Source organism: Propithecus coquereli, unplaced genomic scaffold, assembly GCF_000956105.1.
Source record: "Propithecus coquereli isolate 6110/MARCELLA unplaced genomic scaffold, Pcoq_1.0 Scaffold566, whole genome shotgun sequence".
Classification (NCBI taxonomy): Eukaryota; Metazoa; Chordata; class Mammalia; order Primates; family Indriidae; genus Propithecus; species Propithecus coquereli.
The window spans coordinates 220,147-238,811 of NW_012151574.1; the positions used below are offsets into that span (position 1 = coordinate 220,147).

General features: G+C 39.8%; 2 protein-coding genes across 3 annotated transcripts in view; one reads left to right on the top strand and one right to left on the bottom strand.

Annotated features, from left to right (window-relative positions):
* Positions 1 to 2,620: 2,620 nt before the first annotated feature.
* Positions 2,621 to 14,012, bottom strand: MGME1 (mitochondrial genome maintenance exonuclease 1). The gene is made up of 5 exons (XM_012657941.1): positions 13,930 to 14,012; positions 12,771 to 13,347; positions 9,649 to 9,865; positions 3,216 to 3,348; positions 2,621 to 2,827 (listed from the first exon to the last, which is right to left on the bottom strand). The coding sequence occupies exons 2-5, from the start codon at positions 13,279 to 13,281 to the stop codon at positions 2,648 to 2,650; spliced, it is 1,041 nt and encodes a 346-aa protein (XP_012513395.1). The 5' UTR covers positions 13,282 to 13,347; positions 13,930 to 14,012; the 3' UTR covers positions 2,621 to 2,647.
* A 111-nt stretch (positions 14,013 to 14,123) lies between these two features.
* LOC105821266 (sorting nexin-5) overlaps positions 14,124 to 18,665 on the top strand; it is a 45,334-nt gene continuing 40,792 nt past the window's right edge. Inside the window, exons 1-2 of one of the 2 annotated variants that reach the window (XM_012657942.1) lie at positions 14,124 to 14,334; positions 14,571 to 14,653. In XM_012657942.1, coding sequence (XP_012513396.1) covers positions 14,603 to 14,653 — 51 coding nt within the window. In that variant the 5' untranslated portion in view covers positions 14,124 to 14,334; positions 14,571 to 14,602. Of the gene's footprint in view, positions 14,335 to 14,570; positions 14,654 to 14,951; positions 15,020 to 18,665 lie in introns of those variants that run through there. The other variant, XM_012657943.1, reaches the window with a different exon arrangement.

Here is an 18,665-nt window from a genome sequence, read left to right on the forward strand (position 1 = left end):
TCAGGGTGGGGAGGTGAGAGGATAGGGTAGGTTATAATCAAATGTTTAATTGCTCAGGTGGAAAGCTGCAGTGATTAAAACGAATTACCCCTAACTCCTTTTTAAAGCAGGTAGGCAAATTGGTTACCTAGAAACACAGTGACTTGACAAAACCTCTTCCTGTATTTACCTGGGTCAACACATATGAAACCATGGGTCATATGGTGACATGTTTTCCCAGAATTATAATACATTTATAGAGGTTAATGTTCTTAGATTATCAGGCTCTGAAGAAGAGGCCAAGTATGAGAGGGGGGAAGCCATAATTTGGTGGGGGGAAAGGTGAAAATTGGTTTTGTGTCAGCATGGAGCTTTTGTCAGCTGCTAAATGCATCAATAAGGATGGGCAGCACAGCAGAGGAAATGGAATGCAGTTAGCTTTGAATCTAGTGGAGTGTCTCAAACTAAATACTATAAGCCTGTTCTGCACTTCTGTGAGGAAGCCTCCTCAGAAGAGCAATATAGGCCTCCTTTTTAAAAACTGTAATTATACTTAATTAGAATCTCTTCTTACTGTGAATCCTCAGTTTCATGTCACTGGAGTCTAATAAGCCATATATCACTTAGGGGAAGCCGTGCTATCTGATAATTAGTAATATACGTGTCAATTCTTGAAAAATTTCAACTCATTGAGGAGCTCAAATTTGACTTTCTCCTCCTATGTCTCTGTCATGACAGTAACTTTTTTTCATTGACATTTACCTCTCAGGAGATTGATACTTCTTTATTTGGTGAAATCTGAGGAGTATCAGGATTCTCATGAGAAAGTGGTGAGCCCTTGAGTGGTTCAAGAAAACCTGCCTGGGATTTACCTTCATCCTTCTCACACCAACCACATCTTCCTGGTCAGATTCTTCTGAGGAACTCTTCAGGCCACCGTTAGCTTAGGAGACTCATGGTACGAAGTGACAGGTCTGACTTGAATTTGTATTAACACAATAGAACAACTCTATTAAAATGAAATTTTGCTGGGTCTAGTCTCCTAAATTTTAAGGGTTAGTGAGGCTTATCAGAGCAAAGTGGCAAAATCTGTTAGTACAACTTTTAACTGTCTCACTTCATTTTTGACTTTGGAAATTACAGACTACAGGAATATATGCTGCTCAAAAAAAAAAGAAACCCACATAAATTCAGAACTATATAGAATTGATACAAAGGTCTCCCTGATGTTCCTGCCTCCTACCTCAACCTTGCTTTCTTTGCCAGGTGACCATGGTTGAGAGCTTAGCGAGGACACCTTCTTTTATGCATTTACACAGAACACATACCAAAGCCACTGGGTCAGTGGTAAAATTTTGAATTTAAAAACAAAGTCCACAGCCTGGGCAACATAGTGAGACCTCCGTCTCTACAGAAAAAAAAAAACTTAGCCGGTATAGCGGCACACACCTATAGTCCTAGCGACTGGGTAGGCTAATTAAGGTAGGAGAATCTTAGGCCCAAGAGTTTGAAGCTGCAGTGAGCTATGGCTGCACCACTGCACTCCAACCTGGGTGGGTGACAGAATGAGATGAAAAAACAAACAAACAAACACATAAACCCAAAATCAAAACCAAACCACAAAGTCCAAACCATTTGTAGGTTTATGAAATTATCCTATAAACACACAAATTGAAATAAAAAGAACCAAAGCCTCGTTACTTATTTCTTGTATTTTATTTCTCACAAATAATGGCTAATAAAAAGTCATTGTAGCACCCTATTATTTTAAAGCAGCAACTTTAACTTAAATGCTAACAGACTCACTCCATAAAACAGGAAACCCTCCCCCAAGGCTATAACGGGCATTTATTTAAGTTTCCCAAACCAAATCACAATAATTTTCATTACCTATCGAACACAGAAAAAAATGGATATTATTGTTCCCCTATAGCTGAAAAATTCTACATACCATAAATTTTCTCCATGTACATGATCCTTTGACTCACACCAGAAATAGCTACTAAAACACCCACAATTATGATTTGCAAACAGGGGTCTGGCTACTTCTGGGGGTTATTTGGTGGTATGCCAAGGCATATTGCCAATGGCTTGGAATATGTCCATCTTTCCAGACAGCAACATTTACATGAGGCTGAATAATCACATATTTATTTTTTAAAAAGGTTAAATGTTAGTTTTTCTCCCCAACTGAAATATACAGACAACCCCAACATATAAAACAAGTTTTAGGAAACTGCACTGGTAGTGGTGGTTGGCCAATGTCTTCTCCTTCCACACACCCTAGGGGTGTGTGGCCTCTTTCCTCCTGGTGAACCCTGGGGAAAGGCTTGGCACACCCAGCCTCAGTGCCTTCCAATCTCAGGTCAAAGACTGGGCATCCTGCCCAGGACACAAAACGGTCTACCAAGGGAATGTAAGAGTCACCAGCATGACTGCCCATCCTGCTTGCCCTATTTTCAGGTAAATAATAGATGTAGAATAGTTGGTATTCTATGTGCTGAAGTCCAGCTCTTTAAATCTAGCTTTCCTGGCTTTTCAGAATTTTTGGTAGCAAATACATTAATACTTCTGCTTGCATTAACGTAGCACTCAGATCTGGTAGCACCTACGAACGTTTTTAGGTTACAGTAAACAGCAATATATCTTCCCAAACTGCTGAATGTTCTCAAATAGCATCTGCTCCCTTATCTGATTTCTGAATATTCTGATTCTTTTTCTTTTCTGTGTATTCTTCTAGTCGAAGAAGCCACTTGGCCCAGTACTGGGAACAAAGCTCTGCATCCATGAGGTGTGAGTGGGCAGGTGATCCGTCTTTGTAGGCCACCACAATTAAGCCACACTGAACCTGGAAGAAACAAAAGGCAATTCTAGTATTATTACAGTAGGTCCAGAGTTTAGGTTCATTTCCTTCTTACTCCAGGGCAAACTCAGTCAGTACAAAATAATCTACAGTAGTATCTCCTAACTTAGAAATTAAGGTGGGTTGATGAAAGACTGCACTAGGACACACAAGAACACAAAGATGACAGATAAAAGAATGGATTGTGATCATTAGAGAACTATTAAAAAAAAAAACAAAGCCCACGAATAGGGGGGAAGATGCTTTTTAAAGTGGGAGATGGACAAGGGACAGAGTAAGCAGTGGGATAAAAAATGGAGTAAAAACCACAAGGACTTAAGTAGCTGCAAGCACTGAGCAAAGCTTTAAGTAAGTAGAGGCTCAGTGTCCTGACCTGAAAGCTGTAGTTGGCATCATGGTTCATGGCACCTATGTATGCCACAACTTGCAGTGGGTTGTCAAATGTATTTCGGATCAAAGGTTTTGGTTTCTCCGATGTCTTCCAATCAATCACACACAGCTTACCCCTAAAGAGAAACCAAAGAAGTCTTTGTAGGTAATAGTTCAAACTGAAAAACTCTATTAGGTTAACTCTTGTCTTATGCATAAGTTTACTACTTGTCACCCAATGACCATTGCTTCTATTCTCCACTTTTTTTTTTTAAAGAGACAGTGTCTCACTAGTTTGCCCAGGCTGGACTCGAACTCCTGGACTCCAGCATTCCTCCCACTGCAGCCTCCTCCTGAGTAGCTGGGACTACAGGCATGTATCACCACATCCAGCTCTCCATTTTTTAAAATGGGCTTTACTTCGCAGGATTAGAAAGGTGTAATGCTCTCTTTGCTCTCAATCATTACTGATTCAGGTCAGTAATGAGCCCATCGATGGTATGATGGAAAATGCTTTCTGAAGTACACGCATGAGAGCTATAGATGTAGGCCGTATGGGAGAAGTGGGAAACAACTTTTCTGTTGCTTAAGTTTCTAACCTTTCTCATAATTCCTTTGGACCTCCACGGCCTCCTTTCATGTCACTGCAGCTCTAGACAGACTGCAACGTATATATCTATTAAGATCAGTCTAGAGCAGCACTGTCTGAAAGAAATAAAATTTGAGCCATGTCATTTTAAATTTTCTAGTAGCCATATAAAAAAGAAAAAAAAGAAACAGGTGAAATTTTAATATTTTACTTGACTCAACATACCTAAAATATTATCATTTCAACATATAATCAATATAGCAAGTTATTAATGGGATATTTTACATTTTTTGTACTAAGTCATTGAAATCTAGTTTGTGTATCATTACAGCACACCTGAGTTTGGACTGACTGCATCCAAGTGCTCAATATTCATATGTGATCAGTGGCTACTCTATTGAACAGGGCAAGTCTATAGATAATTTTGTCTTTATAATTGTTTTGTAATATTGCTGAGTTTGACAATCTATGTAAGTGAGTAAAGGTCCCCAGTTACTCCAGGAGGCTGCTGTTCCTTTATTCTTTCACTTGAATAAATCAAAATGCCTTTAAAAAAGATTTCTGCCATAGACCACTGTTTATAGCAATGTAGTATAGTTGTAGCACTTAAAAATGTGAAGAAAAAATCTTAGTAGCACCCTGAAAGCTGTAAAACATTAATGAAAGGAATTGAAGATGATACAAAAAAATGGTAAGATATCCTGTGTTCATGGATTGGAAGAATTAATATTGTTAATATGTCCATACTACCCAAAGCAATCTACAGATTCAATGCAATCTCTATCAAAATTTCAATGGTATTTTTCATAGAAATAGAAAAAATAATCCTAAAAAAATGTATGGAACCACAAAAAGACCCCAAATAGCCAAAGCACCTTGAGCAAAAACAACAAAGCTAGAGGCATCACACTCCTTGATTTCAAAGTATAGTCATATATCAGTTAACGACATGTTCTGAGAATTGGGGTGTTAGGCAATTTCATTGTTGTGCAAATAACAGAGTGCACTTACACAAACCCAGATAGTATAGCCTACCACACATTTAAGCGCTATGGTACAGCCTATTGCTCATAGGCTACAAAATTGTATAGCATGTTACTATTCTGAATACTGTAGGCAATTGTAACACGATGGTAAGTATTTGTATATCTAAACACATCTAAGCATAGAAAAGGCATGGTAAACATACAGTATAAAAGATAAAAAATGGTACACCTGTATGGGGCAGTTACCATGGTTGGAGTCTGCAGAACTGGAAGTTGCTCTGGGTGAGTCAGTGAGTGGTGAGTAAATGTGAAGGCCTAGGACATTACTGTACACTACTGTAGACTTTATAAACACTCTACACTTAGGCTACACTAAATTAAAAACCTATTTTTCTTTCTTTAATAATAAATTAACCTTTGCTTACTGTAACTTTTTTACTTGATAAACTTTCTTACTCTTTTGTAATAGTACTTAAGTAAAACACATTGTACAACTATATGAAAGTATTTTTTCTTTAAATCCTTATTCTATAAGCTTTTTTCTATTTTTAGTTAACAGTCGTTTATTATCAAGTATTCTGTCCTGTAATGTATATAATTGTCTGTGCTATACTTTTATATGATTGGCAGTGCAGTAGGTTTGTTTATACCAGCATAACCATAAACACATGAGTAATATGTTATGCTATGATGTTACAATGGTTGTGACATCACTAGGCATTAGGAATTTTTTAGCTCCATTCTAACTTTATGGGACCACTGTTGTCTATGTGATCTACTGCTGACTGAAACATTGTTATGTGACACATGACTGTGTATTACTACAAAGCTACTGTAATGAAATAGCATGTTATCGGCATAAAAACAGACACATATACCAATGGAACAGGATAGGGAACCTGCATTTACAGTCAATTGATTTTTAACAAAGGAAAGCTGGATATCCATTTGCGGAAGAATACAATTTGACCCTTATCTCACACTCACATACAAAAATCAACTCAAAATGAAAGACTTAAACGTAAGACCGGAACTGTAAAACTACTGGAAGAAAACAGGGAAAAGCTCTGCAACACTAGTCTGGGCATTGATTTCCTAAATAGAACCCCCAAAAGCACAGGTAACAAAAGCAAAAATAGACAAATGCATCAAATTAAAAAGCTTCTGCATGGCAAAGGAAACAATTAAGAATGAAGAGACAACCCATGAAATGGGAGAAAATATTTGGAAACTATACATTTGATAAGGAACTCAAACAACTAAATAGCGAGAATACAACCCAATTTAGAAATGGGCAGCAGGGCATGGCGACACCAGCCTGTAGTTCCAGCTGCTCAAGAGGCTGCGGTGAGAGGACTGCTTGAGGCCAGGAGTTTGAGGCTGTAGCGTGCCATGATTGTGCCTGTGAATAGCCACTGCCATTAATATTGTTAACATGTCCATACTACCCAAAGCAGTATCTGGATATCTGTTAGAATAGCTATTATTTAACAAAAAGACAAAAGATAACAAGTGTTGGTGAGGATGTGGAGAAAAGGGAATCCTGGTTCACTGTTGGTGGGAATGTAAATTAGTATAGCCATTTTGGAAAAGACTATGGAGGTTGCTCAAAAAACTAAAAATAGAACTACCGTTTGATCCAGTAATCCCACTTCTGGGTATACAGCCAAAGAAACTGAAAACAGTCTGTTGAAGAGACATCTGCACTCTCATATTCATCAATGGATAAAGAAAATGTGGTATATATACAGAATGAAACACTATCCAGCCTTTAAAAACAACGGAATTCTGTCATTTTTGACAACATGGGTGAACATGGAGGTCTTTATGCTAACTGAAATAAGCCAAGCACAGAAAGACAAAAACTTCATGATCTCACTTAATATGTAGGATCTAAAAAAGCTCAACTCAGTAGCAGAGAGAGTAGAATGGTAGTTACTAGAGGCTTGGCAGGCAGGGGGGAGAAGAAAGGGGAGATGATAGTCAAAGGGTGCAAAGATTCAGTTAGGCAGGTGGAATAAGTTTCAGTGATCTATTGCAATGCATAGTGAGCACAGTTAATAATAATGGACTGTGTATTTTTAAACCACTAAAAGAGGCCAGGCGTGGTGGCTCACACCTATAATCCCAGCACTTTGGGAGGCGCAGGTGGAGGAATCACTTGAGCTCAGGAGTTCAAGACCAGTCTGGGCAACATACCAAGACCCCGTCTCTAAAAAAAATTTTTAAAAAATTAGTTGGGCAGGGTGGTGCACACCTGTAGTCCCAGCTACTCAGGAGGTTGAGTGGCAGGATTGCTGGAGCCTAGAAATTACAGTGAGTAGGTTTTAAAAGCTCTCACCACTAAAAGGTGGTAAGTAGGTGAGGTGACAGGTATGTTAATTAGCTTGATTTAATCTTTCCACATGTACACAGATATCAAAATATTATATTATATCCCATAAATATATACAATTATTTGTCAATCAAAAAAATTTTTAAATTCTTAGTAGCATAAACTCAAAATTGCAATAGACAGTTTACAAATTGCTCTTAGGCAAAAGAAAAGATGCTCAGCCTCCTCATTTACACAGATTGAAAATACAATGCTATCAAAATTACCAACATTGTGTTGTTAAAGGTGTTCACAAATAAGCACACTTACATCTTTTATAATTTAAAATGCACATACCCTTGACTCTTTTAGGTAAGTACTGGGAGACCCATGGCTTGATATCTTGGGTGCAAGTGAGAAATGCCTGGGAGATTTAAGAAGTATTCGTGTCCAGGTCTACTTCAAACCTGTTGAATTTATTCCAACGACATTTATCGCCCATCCAAAATCAATAAACAAATGCATCTGCCCAGAGAAGTTGTGTAGTATACAAGGCAGCATATTCACTGCAGCATTGTTTGTAATTGTGAAACACTATAATAGAAATAACCTGAATGTTCCCAATAGGGAAATGGATATGGCTCATTCAAAGGAACACCAAACACCAGTCAAGAGGAGAGAAGTGGATCAAAACAGTAGTGCTAACATCTATTGGATAGTATACATTTTAAAACATCTATTGAATAGATAATATGCATTTTAAGCACTATTCAGGGCATATCTCATTTGATCTTCACAACCACCCTATGAGATAGGTACTATCATTTGTCTTATTTTACAGATGAATAAACTGAGGTACAGAGAGACTAAATAACTAGCCTAAGCTTAGATGAAAAGCCAGAATCTGATCCTAGGCAGTCTGGCTCCTGAGCCCAGTATCTTAACAGCTTTGTGATACTGTGTGTCTAGAGATTTCTATATATTGTGACTCTCGCAGTTCTGAGTGTAACAATACATAAGTGCTGTGTGCATATGTGTATTATACATACTATTGTGTGTGTTAAAGAGGGTAATAGACTAAAAGGACACAGTACCAAATTTACAACAGTGAATGCCTTTGATCAGGGGACTGGGAGAGGAGGGAGGAGGTGACTCAAGGAACTCGAGCTTAATTTGTAATGTATTAATTTTTTTTTAAAAAAGAAGCAAATATGACAGTGTTATTAACTGTTAATTCTCGGTAATGGAAAATTATTAAAAGAGAAAAGAATGTTGCAGATCTATATAAACTAATAAGGAAAGATGTTTAAAATACTTTTTTTAAGTAGAAAAAAGCAGGCTATAGCATCTGTGTTAAGAAGTGTAGGGAGGGGACAAATGATTATACATATAGTTATAAAATATCTCGGGAACACAAAGACCTTTTAAACAGAAGTTAAAAACAGAGTGGGTGTGGGGGGTTCACTTTTAATTGCTTGAATTAGGAAAATGCATACATTATCCATTAAAAATTCCTTTTAAATTTCTAAAAGGTTAAGTTTCAAAAATGTTCATATTCTCAATGTTGATGCTCTGATTTAAAGAACAAAAAACAAATAAACAGCAGTACTATGGACATATAAGCCCTATGAAAAGCATCTGGTGTCAGGAACTTCTTATAGGCCTTGGGCAGAAGCGACTGTATGGCTCCCTTGGTAATCTAAAGGGCAGCCCAAAATAGCCTATTAAATTTCTTAGCACACAAGGCTCTTCTCAAATAGAAGGCTGTTATGGCATAAAACTGTTAGGTGGTTCTAAAAGTTTCCAGACTAATAAATATTCTGTCACTTTTCTTTAACTCAAATTTTAACTACAGCTCCAGGGTTTACACATACAGATTTTTCTCCCCATCCTGTTCTTGTTGCTCCCTTGCTTTATTTGGCATAGGGACACCTCCAGGTTACAGCTACCCTTGGAATCTAGAGTACTGGGAGAAACAGTAACACAGCAGCAATTTAAAAAACTGCAAGTCCCAGGATGCTCAAACTGAAATGAAAAGATAAAAAATAAAAAACCAAAAAAAAAACAACTACAGGAAGCTTTATTGAGTTCAGAGTTCCTATCCATGTCAACCATTGCCTGGAAGCCAGGAAGAGAGGTGATTTTCAAACCCAACAGTTCACGATGATACGACCTTTAGGAAAACAGGAAAGAAAAAGCAGAAATTATGGATCATATGGCTGGTATCTTGCTTGGGAGTAAGCACAGGCTGCAAAACAGGCCATGCTAGGGATACTGAAAATTATACCTTTTCTCCACCAGTTTGATTTTGGAATATTGGTTGACAAGGATTGTGTGGCTCTTCCCCCTGTAACTGTCCTCACCTCCTGCCCCATACCCAATTGTTTTACCTGTCACATACCTTTTGATTTTAAAGACGCAGAGGCAGCAGTACCTACAGGCATTCCTTGAAGCAGGAGTTAAGAGGAAAACATACATTTTGACAGGCATCTGTCCTAACCTGCACTAATTCACCTCCCTACTGTGATGGAAACAATCTCATACTTACTGATACTCAGCCACACAGTCCAGCAGACCTGTATAGTTTAAGGTTTCATGTTGAACGGCACTTTCAAGAGCTCGAACTCCACTGACATCTTTCAGAATATGCTGGACGCTTTCAACATAACCAGATTTGAGATTTTCATCTCTCTCTTTTAAGTTTTCCTGGGGTGAAAGTATGCTTTCCAAGGCTTCATGGAACCGTTTCCCTTGTAAAAACATGTCTGAAAAGAAAAGAGGGGAAAAGAAAGGGGGAAAAACCAAACAAAGCTAGTACTAAAAAACAGATATCAAAAAAACCTCTGAATGATAAAATTAAAAATTAAGTAAAATTATATAAATATATAAATACATAATTATAAAAATACTACAGCTTATAAAATGGTAATAAAGAGGAAAAGTTTAAATTACACAAGTTACTAAGTGACAATCCCTAAGAAACCAAATTTTAGCCTCTTGTGAAACCTAAGCATGTACTTTGAAAACTAAAGGTATTAGAGTAGTTTAGACAATAAGATGCATTAAAATGAAGTATTTCGAGTAGAATTAGGCCAAAGCTAGAACTAGATGTTATAGATCCAGGAGCTGTAAGATCACACCTGGTTTATGGTGCTACGTATTTAAGTATCCAATTTAATAAATTAACTGGTTGTGATAAAAAAAAATCAATAGAAATGTAGGGAACTGTGCTTCTGTTTATGGTTCTTTTTTTTTTAGCTCACAGCAACCTCAAACTCCTGAGCTCAGAACGATCCGCCCGCCTCGGCCTCCCAGAGTGCTAGGATTACAGGCGTGAGCCACCGCGCCTGGCCTATGGTTCTTTTTAAACCACAATTTAATTATGAGCATAGGTGGGAGAATCCTTTTACTAATAGGATTAGTGACAAGCAAGGAACGAAAGTCAAGGCACGTACAAATTAAAAACAATGAATTAGATATCGTGGGATTTGGAGGGAGAGGAAAATAGGATATTCTTCTGCACTTTTTTTTAAGTGTTAGTACAGCCTGAGATGGTTGCTGTGCCCTGAAATTTTTCCTTATACATTTTTAAGAAAAGGGATCACAAACAGATTCAACAAATGCAAAAAATACTATATATTCACTCGTTTCTTGGTAAGGGAAGGAAAGGAAGGAGGGGCATTGTTATGCGAACCAGTGGCCTTGGTGCTTTCAAAACATTATTTAATTTTCAAACACATCAACCTAGCAATGTAAGGATCATTACCCCTATTTTAATGAATGAGGCCCTGTTGGCCTATGCAGCCCTGTTAATTGGCCTAAAAGCAAAAAGCTGGACAGGTAGCCTGGCACCAGAATCTGTGTTCTTTCCAGTCCACCACACATTAGAGCAAAGAGGCAAACTCAGAGACTACCATTTAGATACACACAGAATCAGAGGAGGAAATACACATGCTTGGAGACAGACCCACAGAAAAGGAGGAAAACAATGCATTTAATGAGGTAACATTAAACCATATTACCTATGTCAAGTATTTTTTACAAAGATTTTGAAAGGTCAGTTATATCACTGGCAAAAAACTGAATCCCTACTGGGAAATTACTTGAAGAGTTAAATGAAATTCAACTTAGGAACTAAGTTAGTCTATTCCAAATTTACTTGGTTCAGTTGGAATCATTAACACATAAAAGATCTACAAGAAATTTAAGACCGATAGAATTAAAACCTATGGAGAAGTGTAATATTCATCTATAGAGTAGCTTAATGAAGCAGAAGACAAACATGTTAAAAACAGGAAGCAAAAAAGTTGCTTTATCAACTGACGTGCACACAGACAATTCATTTCCCACTGCAAACTTTACATCAGCAATGTCATCAGAAAGTCAATATACATTTTTCCCATAGTGTAATTTTATTTAAAAATAAAAGGTTGCAGCGAGCTATAATGAAGCCACTGCACTCTAGCCCCAGTGACAGAGGGAGACCCTGTCTCCAAGAAAAAAAATCACTATAGCAAAAAAATTAAAAAATAAACCCAGCCCTGTCCACTATGATTAACACAAATATAGATCAGAGTAAATCAGACTTTCTCATTCTTGTCAATCTTCAAAAGGTGAACTGATGCTTGGGAAATTGCTCAGTGTTTGGAAGAATGCCAGCTCTGGGCACATCTTCTGGCCTTTGACAAGACCAGGAAAAAAGGAATTTATCAATCCAATATTTTTCAGCCTTCCTCTCCAGACCTATTAACCAATTTAGTGAGTTATATGTTTTTTCTCTTTTTTTGGCCATGACACTAATCTGTATGTGATTTTTCCCTTTATTTATTTATTTATTTTTTAAAAGTGATTTGCTCATTTCTTAAGGTTAACTGAGTTAACTGAGAGACACAGCACAGCGCTAATCTAGGTCAACAAAGTTGACTCTATGAAAAAACAACCATAGTTTTCTCAGGGCCTGGGCTATTAGGGCTCATTCACATTCCAAACAGAAATTCCTCTATCTATCTAGAGGGCCGTGGGCATACTTCCTTACTTTGTGCCAAAAGCTACAGACCCTAGGGTCCCACATGTCCCAGAAGGTTTCTGCCTTTACATTTCTTTTCAGTAATTTCACCTGTGAAATTCCAGATTTAAGGAAAATCAAAACAATTTATGAGGAAACTATCAATTCTAAATTCTAGTGATAGGAATAAAAGCTTACAATGCCATTAAAAGATTTTTATGCTGCTTGCTTAGAAAGTAGAGAATAAAGAAAGGGCTTGGCACGGTGGCTCAAGCCTATAATCCTAGCACTCTGGAAGGCCGAGGCAGGAGGATCACTTGAGCTCAGGGGTTCAAGATCAGCCTGAGCAAGAGCGAGACCCTGGCTCTACTAAAAATAGAAAAAGAAAAAAAAAAATTAGCTGGGCGACTAAAACTAGAAAAAATTAGCCGGGCATGGTGGCTCGTGCCTGTAGTCCCAGCTACTTGGGAGGCTGAGGCAGGAGGATCACTTGAGCCCATAAGTTTGAGGTTGCTGTGAGCTAGGCCAATACCAGGGCACTCTATCCTGGGCAACAGAGTGAGGCTCTGTCTCAAAAAAAAAAAAACAAAAAAAAATTCATTCTTTTGACACCAGTGCTCTATATTCTAGAAAATAGTGACTATACAGAACTAGAATTGAATTACTTGAAGTATATTCTTTAAAGCCATTTTCTCCCAGTTCCAGAATCATTCGCTGTTTCCACCTCTCCAAATAGAAAAACTGTCGTTTTGTCATGGTCTCCTGAAGAATTCGGGTCACGCTTGGTACCACATTCCTTTGCAAAGGGATTTTCAAAGGAATTGAAGGATCGCTTGTATCTGGTTTAACATGTCTCTCTGGATTGAAGATAGGAAACCAATTTTGTGGAACTCTTGCTTCCTCTTCTTGCTTTGGGGGTTTTTGCTTACTCACAGGTCCATACAGTAAAGCATCCTCATCGAACAGGGATTCTGGGGTGCGGGCAAGGCCTCTGAATGACAAGACAGACTGTACTAAATGAGAGTATTTTTCTTGGTCCACTTCTTCATATGGGTTCATTTTTTTGTTCCGGCCACACGAATAACAGGAAGTGGAGAAACACACAAGGGCAGCTGGTTCCACCGAAAACCACTTTGAACTTCTGAGCTGCCTGCAAATGGTCTGAAATGCCTTCATCTTTAGATTTGTTCTCACTTCTTTCTAGTCTATTTGCAATGTCAAGGGCCTTTTATTTTTGTAATCCTATTAAAGAGAAAACCATCAAAGTGAAAGCTATATCAGAATGATATTGCACATCAAAACTGTATTTAATAAACTTTTTGGACATAGCTATTTCCCAAAAAAGACTCTCATCAATACCTGAAGCACCAGCACTTACTAAATGCGAATTAGTAGACAGCTTGGGGCAAGACGTCCCCAATCTTTAATTTTAAGAAATGTGACACCAAGGAAGGGAGGCCTATGCGTGAGACACAGAACAAAACCAAGGAGTCGGTCCTATAGCTGCCATGGCAGTCACAGTTAACAGTTAACGACCGATCCCTAAACACTAGGTTCTTTGCTAAATATTCTGCACAGATATTTCTCATTTAATCCTCACACTCTTTAACGTAGGCACTATTATGACTCCGTTTTACAGACGCAGCTGGTAAGAGGCGGTCAGCAGGACCCACCTTCGCAATCCCCAGAAAGTTGCCTCCTGCTCCGCCGTAGGTGTGGACCCCTGGCTGGTACAGGACGACTGTGGCCCCTGTACAGGGCAGGAGTTTGGATTAGGGAAAAGACTGCTTGAATAGAAGGCCAGACTACTGCAGAGGTCGGTACCTCAGAAACCACCACGCTTCGCTTAACTTCCAGGGCGCGAGTCCCCTCTCGGATCCCGTACTTTCATCCGTCCCGCGCTTTGGGCTTGAGTTACACAACGCAGTCCCGGCATGCACTGCGGCGCTCACGCCCGAGGCACTTGCTTGTTCCCCTCCGGGGGTGCGCGAACGGTAGGGAGTCTCGCCCGTCAGGCGGAAGCGCGGGCGCCTCCAAATCGCGCCCATTTGTTCTCACGAGATCTTGTTACGTCACCGCTCGTCGCCATCTTGGACCGGGGTTGAGTAATAAATTCCCCTGCGCTAAAGCGCGGTCTTTCTTGAGACGCGCCTCATCAGGAAAGTGTTGTGGCTCCGCGTCCCCGTAGCGGTTCTGCGATCGGCGTTCTCCGCGTGGTGCGGAGCAAGGGTAGGCCCCGCCTTGCATCTTTGCCCGGCTCCAAGATGGACGGCAGCGGGGACGGGGAGGCCGCTCTGGGGGAGCACGTGGCGCCCTGCTCGCCTGACCCCGGGGCTGCTGGGATGGTGGCGGAGTCCCGAGGCCTCCTGCCGCCGTCGGGCAGGGAGGCCAGCGGAGGCGGGGCTGTGGCCGCCCCTGAGAGGCGCCCTGGCGGCGACGGTCCAGCCTCTTCTTTCCTCGCACAGCCAGGCGGCCCCTGCTCGAGTCCCGCGTCGCCATGGCCGCGGTTCCCGAGTTGCTGCAGCAGCAGGAGGAGGATCGCAACAAGGTGAGCTCTGTCCTCCCCGGCTCAGGCTCCAGGACCGGAGGCCCCGCCGAGCTCCTGGACCCCTACATTCTTTCTCCTGCCCTTCTGCAGGGCCCTGGCTGCTCGTGGACTCCTCAACGCGGGAAGCACCCGCGAGACCCCGAGCATCCTCCCCGGCTCCGTCTTTCCTGAAGGGTGCCTCAGGCAGTCCCTGCGGACCCTCCTATTTTGCTAACGAGGGAACCAGAGACCCGGGACTTTACTCAGAAGCCTTCACCCCGGTGCCAGTACCGAGCGGACGCTCGGCCAGTCTCAGGCTAATACTTGGAGAAACCAGAATGTGTTATACTAACCTTCTTAAAACTTATCTTGGCATCGTGGTGACTGGTAGGTGAAAGTGAAATCCGCGTAATACGCAATAAACGACAGAGTTTGGGTTTTTGCCTCCAAAATTGCCTGCTCCCGTCTTTGAGAAAACGGTCTTTTTGGCCCAAACAACTGGGAAAATTCCATCAAGTCAGCTATCTGAAGCATTTTTCTTAGAATTTCATAAATGCTAAACGCGTCTTTGTGGGAGTTGTGTAATTTTTAGTAGGTGCTCAAATACTTGCTTAACTTAGTATTTATTTTTAAATCTTGTCTATTTATGTGAGTTATCCTCAGGCCGCGTGTATCTTGAAGTCTAAAAGATTGTTAGTGCAATAAACCGTGGTTACCGTAGTGGATTAAAGATTCAGTGACAGGTCTTCACTTTTTTATTGGTCTTTTAAATTTAAAGTCCTGTTAGTTTTGCTGTGATACAGGTTGTGAGCCACAACCCTATGTGCAGAATCATCAACATGAAAGTAATTTTTTCGACAGAAAAATTAAAATCTAAAAACACAAGGCTGTCTAAATTTAAGTAACTTGGAACCATCTTAAAAAAAGTGAAAACCACCATGATAGAAACTTCATCTAGTCAGTAAATACCGAAGTTCCAAAGTGGCTAGACTGTTCCAACAAGAAAATCGTTGTTTTGTGAGTTGCAGAAATACAGTTTTGTACATGGGCGATCTTGGTTGGGGTATCTCTTTAAAAGTTGAAGTTTTTTACTAAAACTGAAGGTGACAACTTGAGACTACTTTAGGTAGTTTTCTCCCAAAAGCGTAGATATTGGATGGGAATTTTGATAGCAATTTGTTTTTCTCATTTTCCGGTGGATTCTTCCTTCTAGCTCTCTTGATGAATCAGCTACGTAAAAGGACTTGATTTTCTCAACCTACCTCGTTATTTATTAGTACAGTGTATTGCAACTGGTTTTTAGAATGACTTCCCCATCCTGATCCTCCAGAAAAATTGGAGGAGTGTTATGAAGACTCTTTCCTGCCTCCTGGTTTTAGTGACTGCAGAAACTTTGTCCATATCTGTAGTGAAGAGGACTATGTAGCATTGTTTTCCTTCTGATTTTTTAAATTACATAAATAAGGAGATAATAAAACTAAAATATTACCCTAACATGTGGCTTCATTTTATTTCTTCTCTGGTGATGCTAGTACGGTGCTGTAGTGGATCAGGTTTCTGGTTTTACAGTTAATCAGAAGAGAGTTTGGGTCAAGTATGTAATAATAAGGGGAGGCCAAGTCTTGGGCAAACTCTTCTAGCTATAATACAGTTTTATTAGTTAACTGAAATTGTTTTCATTTTTACTTAAAATGTTGAAGTTTAAATGTTCTGATTATTTGGTTTGGGATTCCCATGAGGATGGGGTTAAGACCTACTAATAAGGTAGAAAGATAGTTGATTAAGATTTTGAATGCTACTACAATACTGATTTCGACTAATTCAGCAAAACTGAAGAGGTGGGTCTGGTAGTGGGACACTTTCATTTTGTAATGTCTTTTAGCTCAAGATACTGGAGTTACTCGGAAGGCAGAGTTCCATAGTTGGTTTGGTTCTTAACTAGTCCTCTACTAATGGGAAAGATTGTATTTTGATCTTTAAATGTAGAAAACTTGGGTTTTATGAAGTCTAGCACCATTAGGTCCCACCTTTGTGCTACCTAAGAAACTGCCCTCTCTCCCACATTGACTGGATGAGAGAGTTCTCATATGTCTGGGATTTTTAGTGGGTAGAGAGAAATAATTGGGGGTTTTAGGCAGAAAGAACCTTGTAAAAATAAGTTACCCCCATGTCCAATCATCTTTCACTTTCTAGGTTGTACAGGCCTTCTCTTTGCCAAAAGTCATTAAATAGTTGGGCACTGTGTTGAGGTGCCCACTCACAAATTTACTGTATATCTTGGGGGTCTTTCTCTGAGGTCGAGTCATGTTCCCTTTAGTCTAGCAAACCTGTGGCAAATTGAGCACAACAGCATTGTTTGTAGGTGTTGGAGACCTGACTGCCTCCTGGGACTTTTCTTTGATGCTAAAGATTCTTCACATTCCTCTACTTTATGACTGTAAATGGACTGAAGTAAGTTGAGCACATGGAAGGGAAAAGCCCTGCAAGGAGGTTTCTCAGCACTTGAAAGGGCTAGGAGATAATCCTTCCCAGCCTAGTGCTATTTTTAATGAGGGATTCTCCTTCCTTGACAATAACAACTTGGCCTTAACTTTTACTAGTTGGTTACATGGGTTTTGTTGGATGGTGTCTGTCCTTCTCATACCCAGTCATTAACGTTACCGCCTAAAAGCTGCTGCTCTGGTTTGCAGGGTAAAAAGATTTTTGTGGGTTGTTTTTTTTTTTAAACTGATAGAGGCTGCCTCAGGGGGCATTTGACTCTCCATCAGCTAGGATGAAAGAGTGTCCTGCAGTTTGTTAGTATAGGAACAATACTGAACTTTGACCAAAACTGCAGCAAGTCCACGTAACCAAATATTGTAGAGTGAAGTTTTATGCTACACTCGTGACTTTTTTTTCTTTTTTAAAATAAGGAAGTATAACTTATCAAAGCTGCCCACGCCTTGGTTCTGGTTCAGTAGCTTGCACACAGTGTCTTAAGGTCCCCATTTGTGAATACTGCTTTAGCAGGTCGTGATGTGCTCACATTTTTTTGGCCGTAGGTAGAAATGGCCAAGAGGCTGTAAGGATTTTCTAGATTTTACTTTTAAGATCTATATTCGTATTTGGTAAGATCTAGTAGTTGACTAACTATCTAATCTAGAGCTGTAGTTTAAAAGAGGGTTTTTCAGTCTGAGCACTATTGACATTTTGGGCCTGACCATTTTTTCTTCTTGGGAATTATCCTGTGCAATGTAGGATGTTTAGCAACATTCCTGACCTCTACTAGGTGACCGTCTCCTCCCTTCCTGTTGGAATAGTCAAAAATATCTGCAGAGATTGTCGGAAATGTCCTGGGGGGCTGGTGGAGAGACTGGTCCCTGTTTGAAAATCACTGATTTAAACAGACTTCTTTCGAAAATGGTGTGGTATGGGTGGGGTCAAGTTGCTGTATTATGCCAGTCGCAAATTTTTCCAGGTCTGTGATCAGTAATTTCTTGCCTAAAGAAATAACATGCCACATAAAATAAGCATTGTTGAATATTTTCCACCAATATTGAGGAACTTTATCAAGAGTCGATAAAAGGGTCCTCTTCAGGGAGTTCTGGGCAGTCAGGGTTATAAGGGGCAGCTGTGTACTTACTGTGCTTGTGAGTGAAGTGTCAGCTTTGGACATTAGAAACCTGAGCTGCTTGTGCCACGGACTTCTAAAGCATGGTGGCCTAGGATTGAAGTTCACTGAGAAGCATGCTACAGAGAGGAACTTGATTTAAAACTTTTTATTATCAGAGCCTTGTTGCTTTAGCAAATTAGATGAGAACAGTTCTGTAGGTCAGGACCCTTAATTTCTCAAATGGCCATAGTCAAAGAAATGTGCAGTAAAGTTAGCATTTAGGAAAACAATGTAACTTTTAATGATCCCAATTTTTAGAAAAAGGCTTATTTCAGAGCTTTGTAAGTTCTGCCTTTTCTTTTTGGAACTACAAAGGAAGATGGCTGCAGGATGTCTTGTCTCACGTGAATGTGGTAAACTGGCTTTTTTAAAAGCATAAAT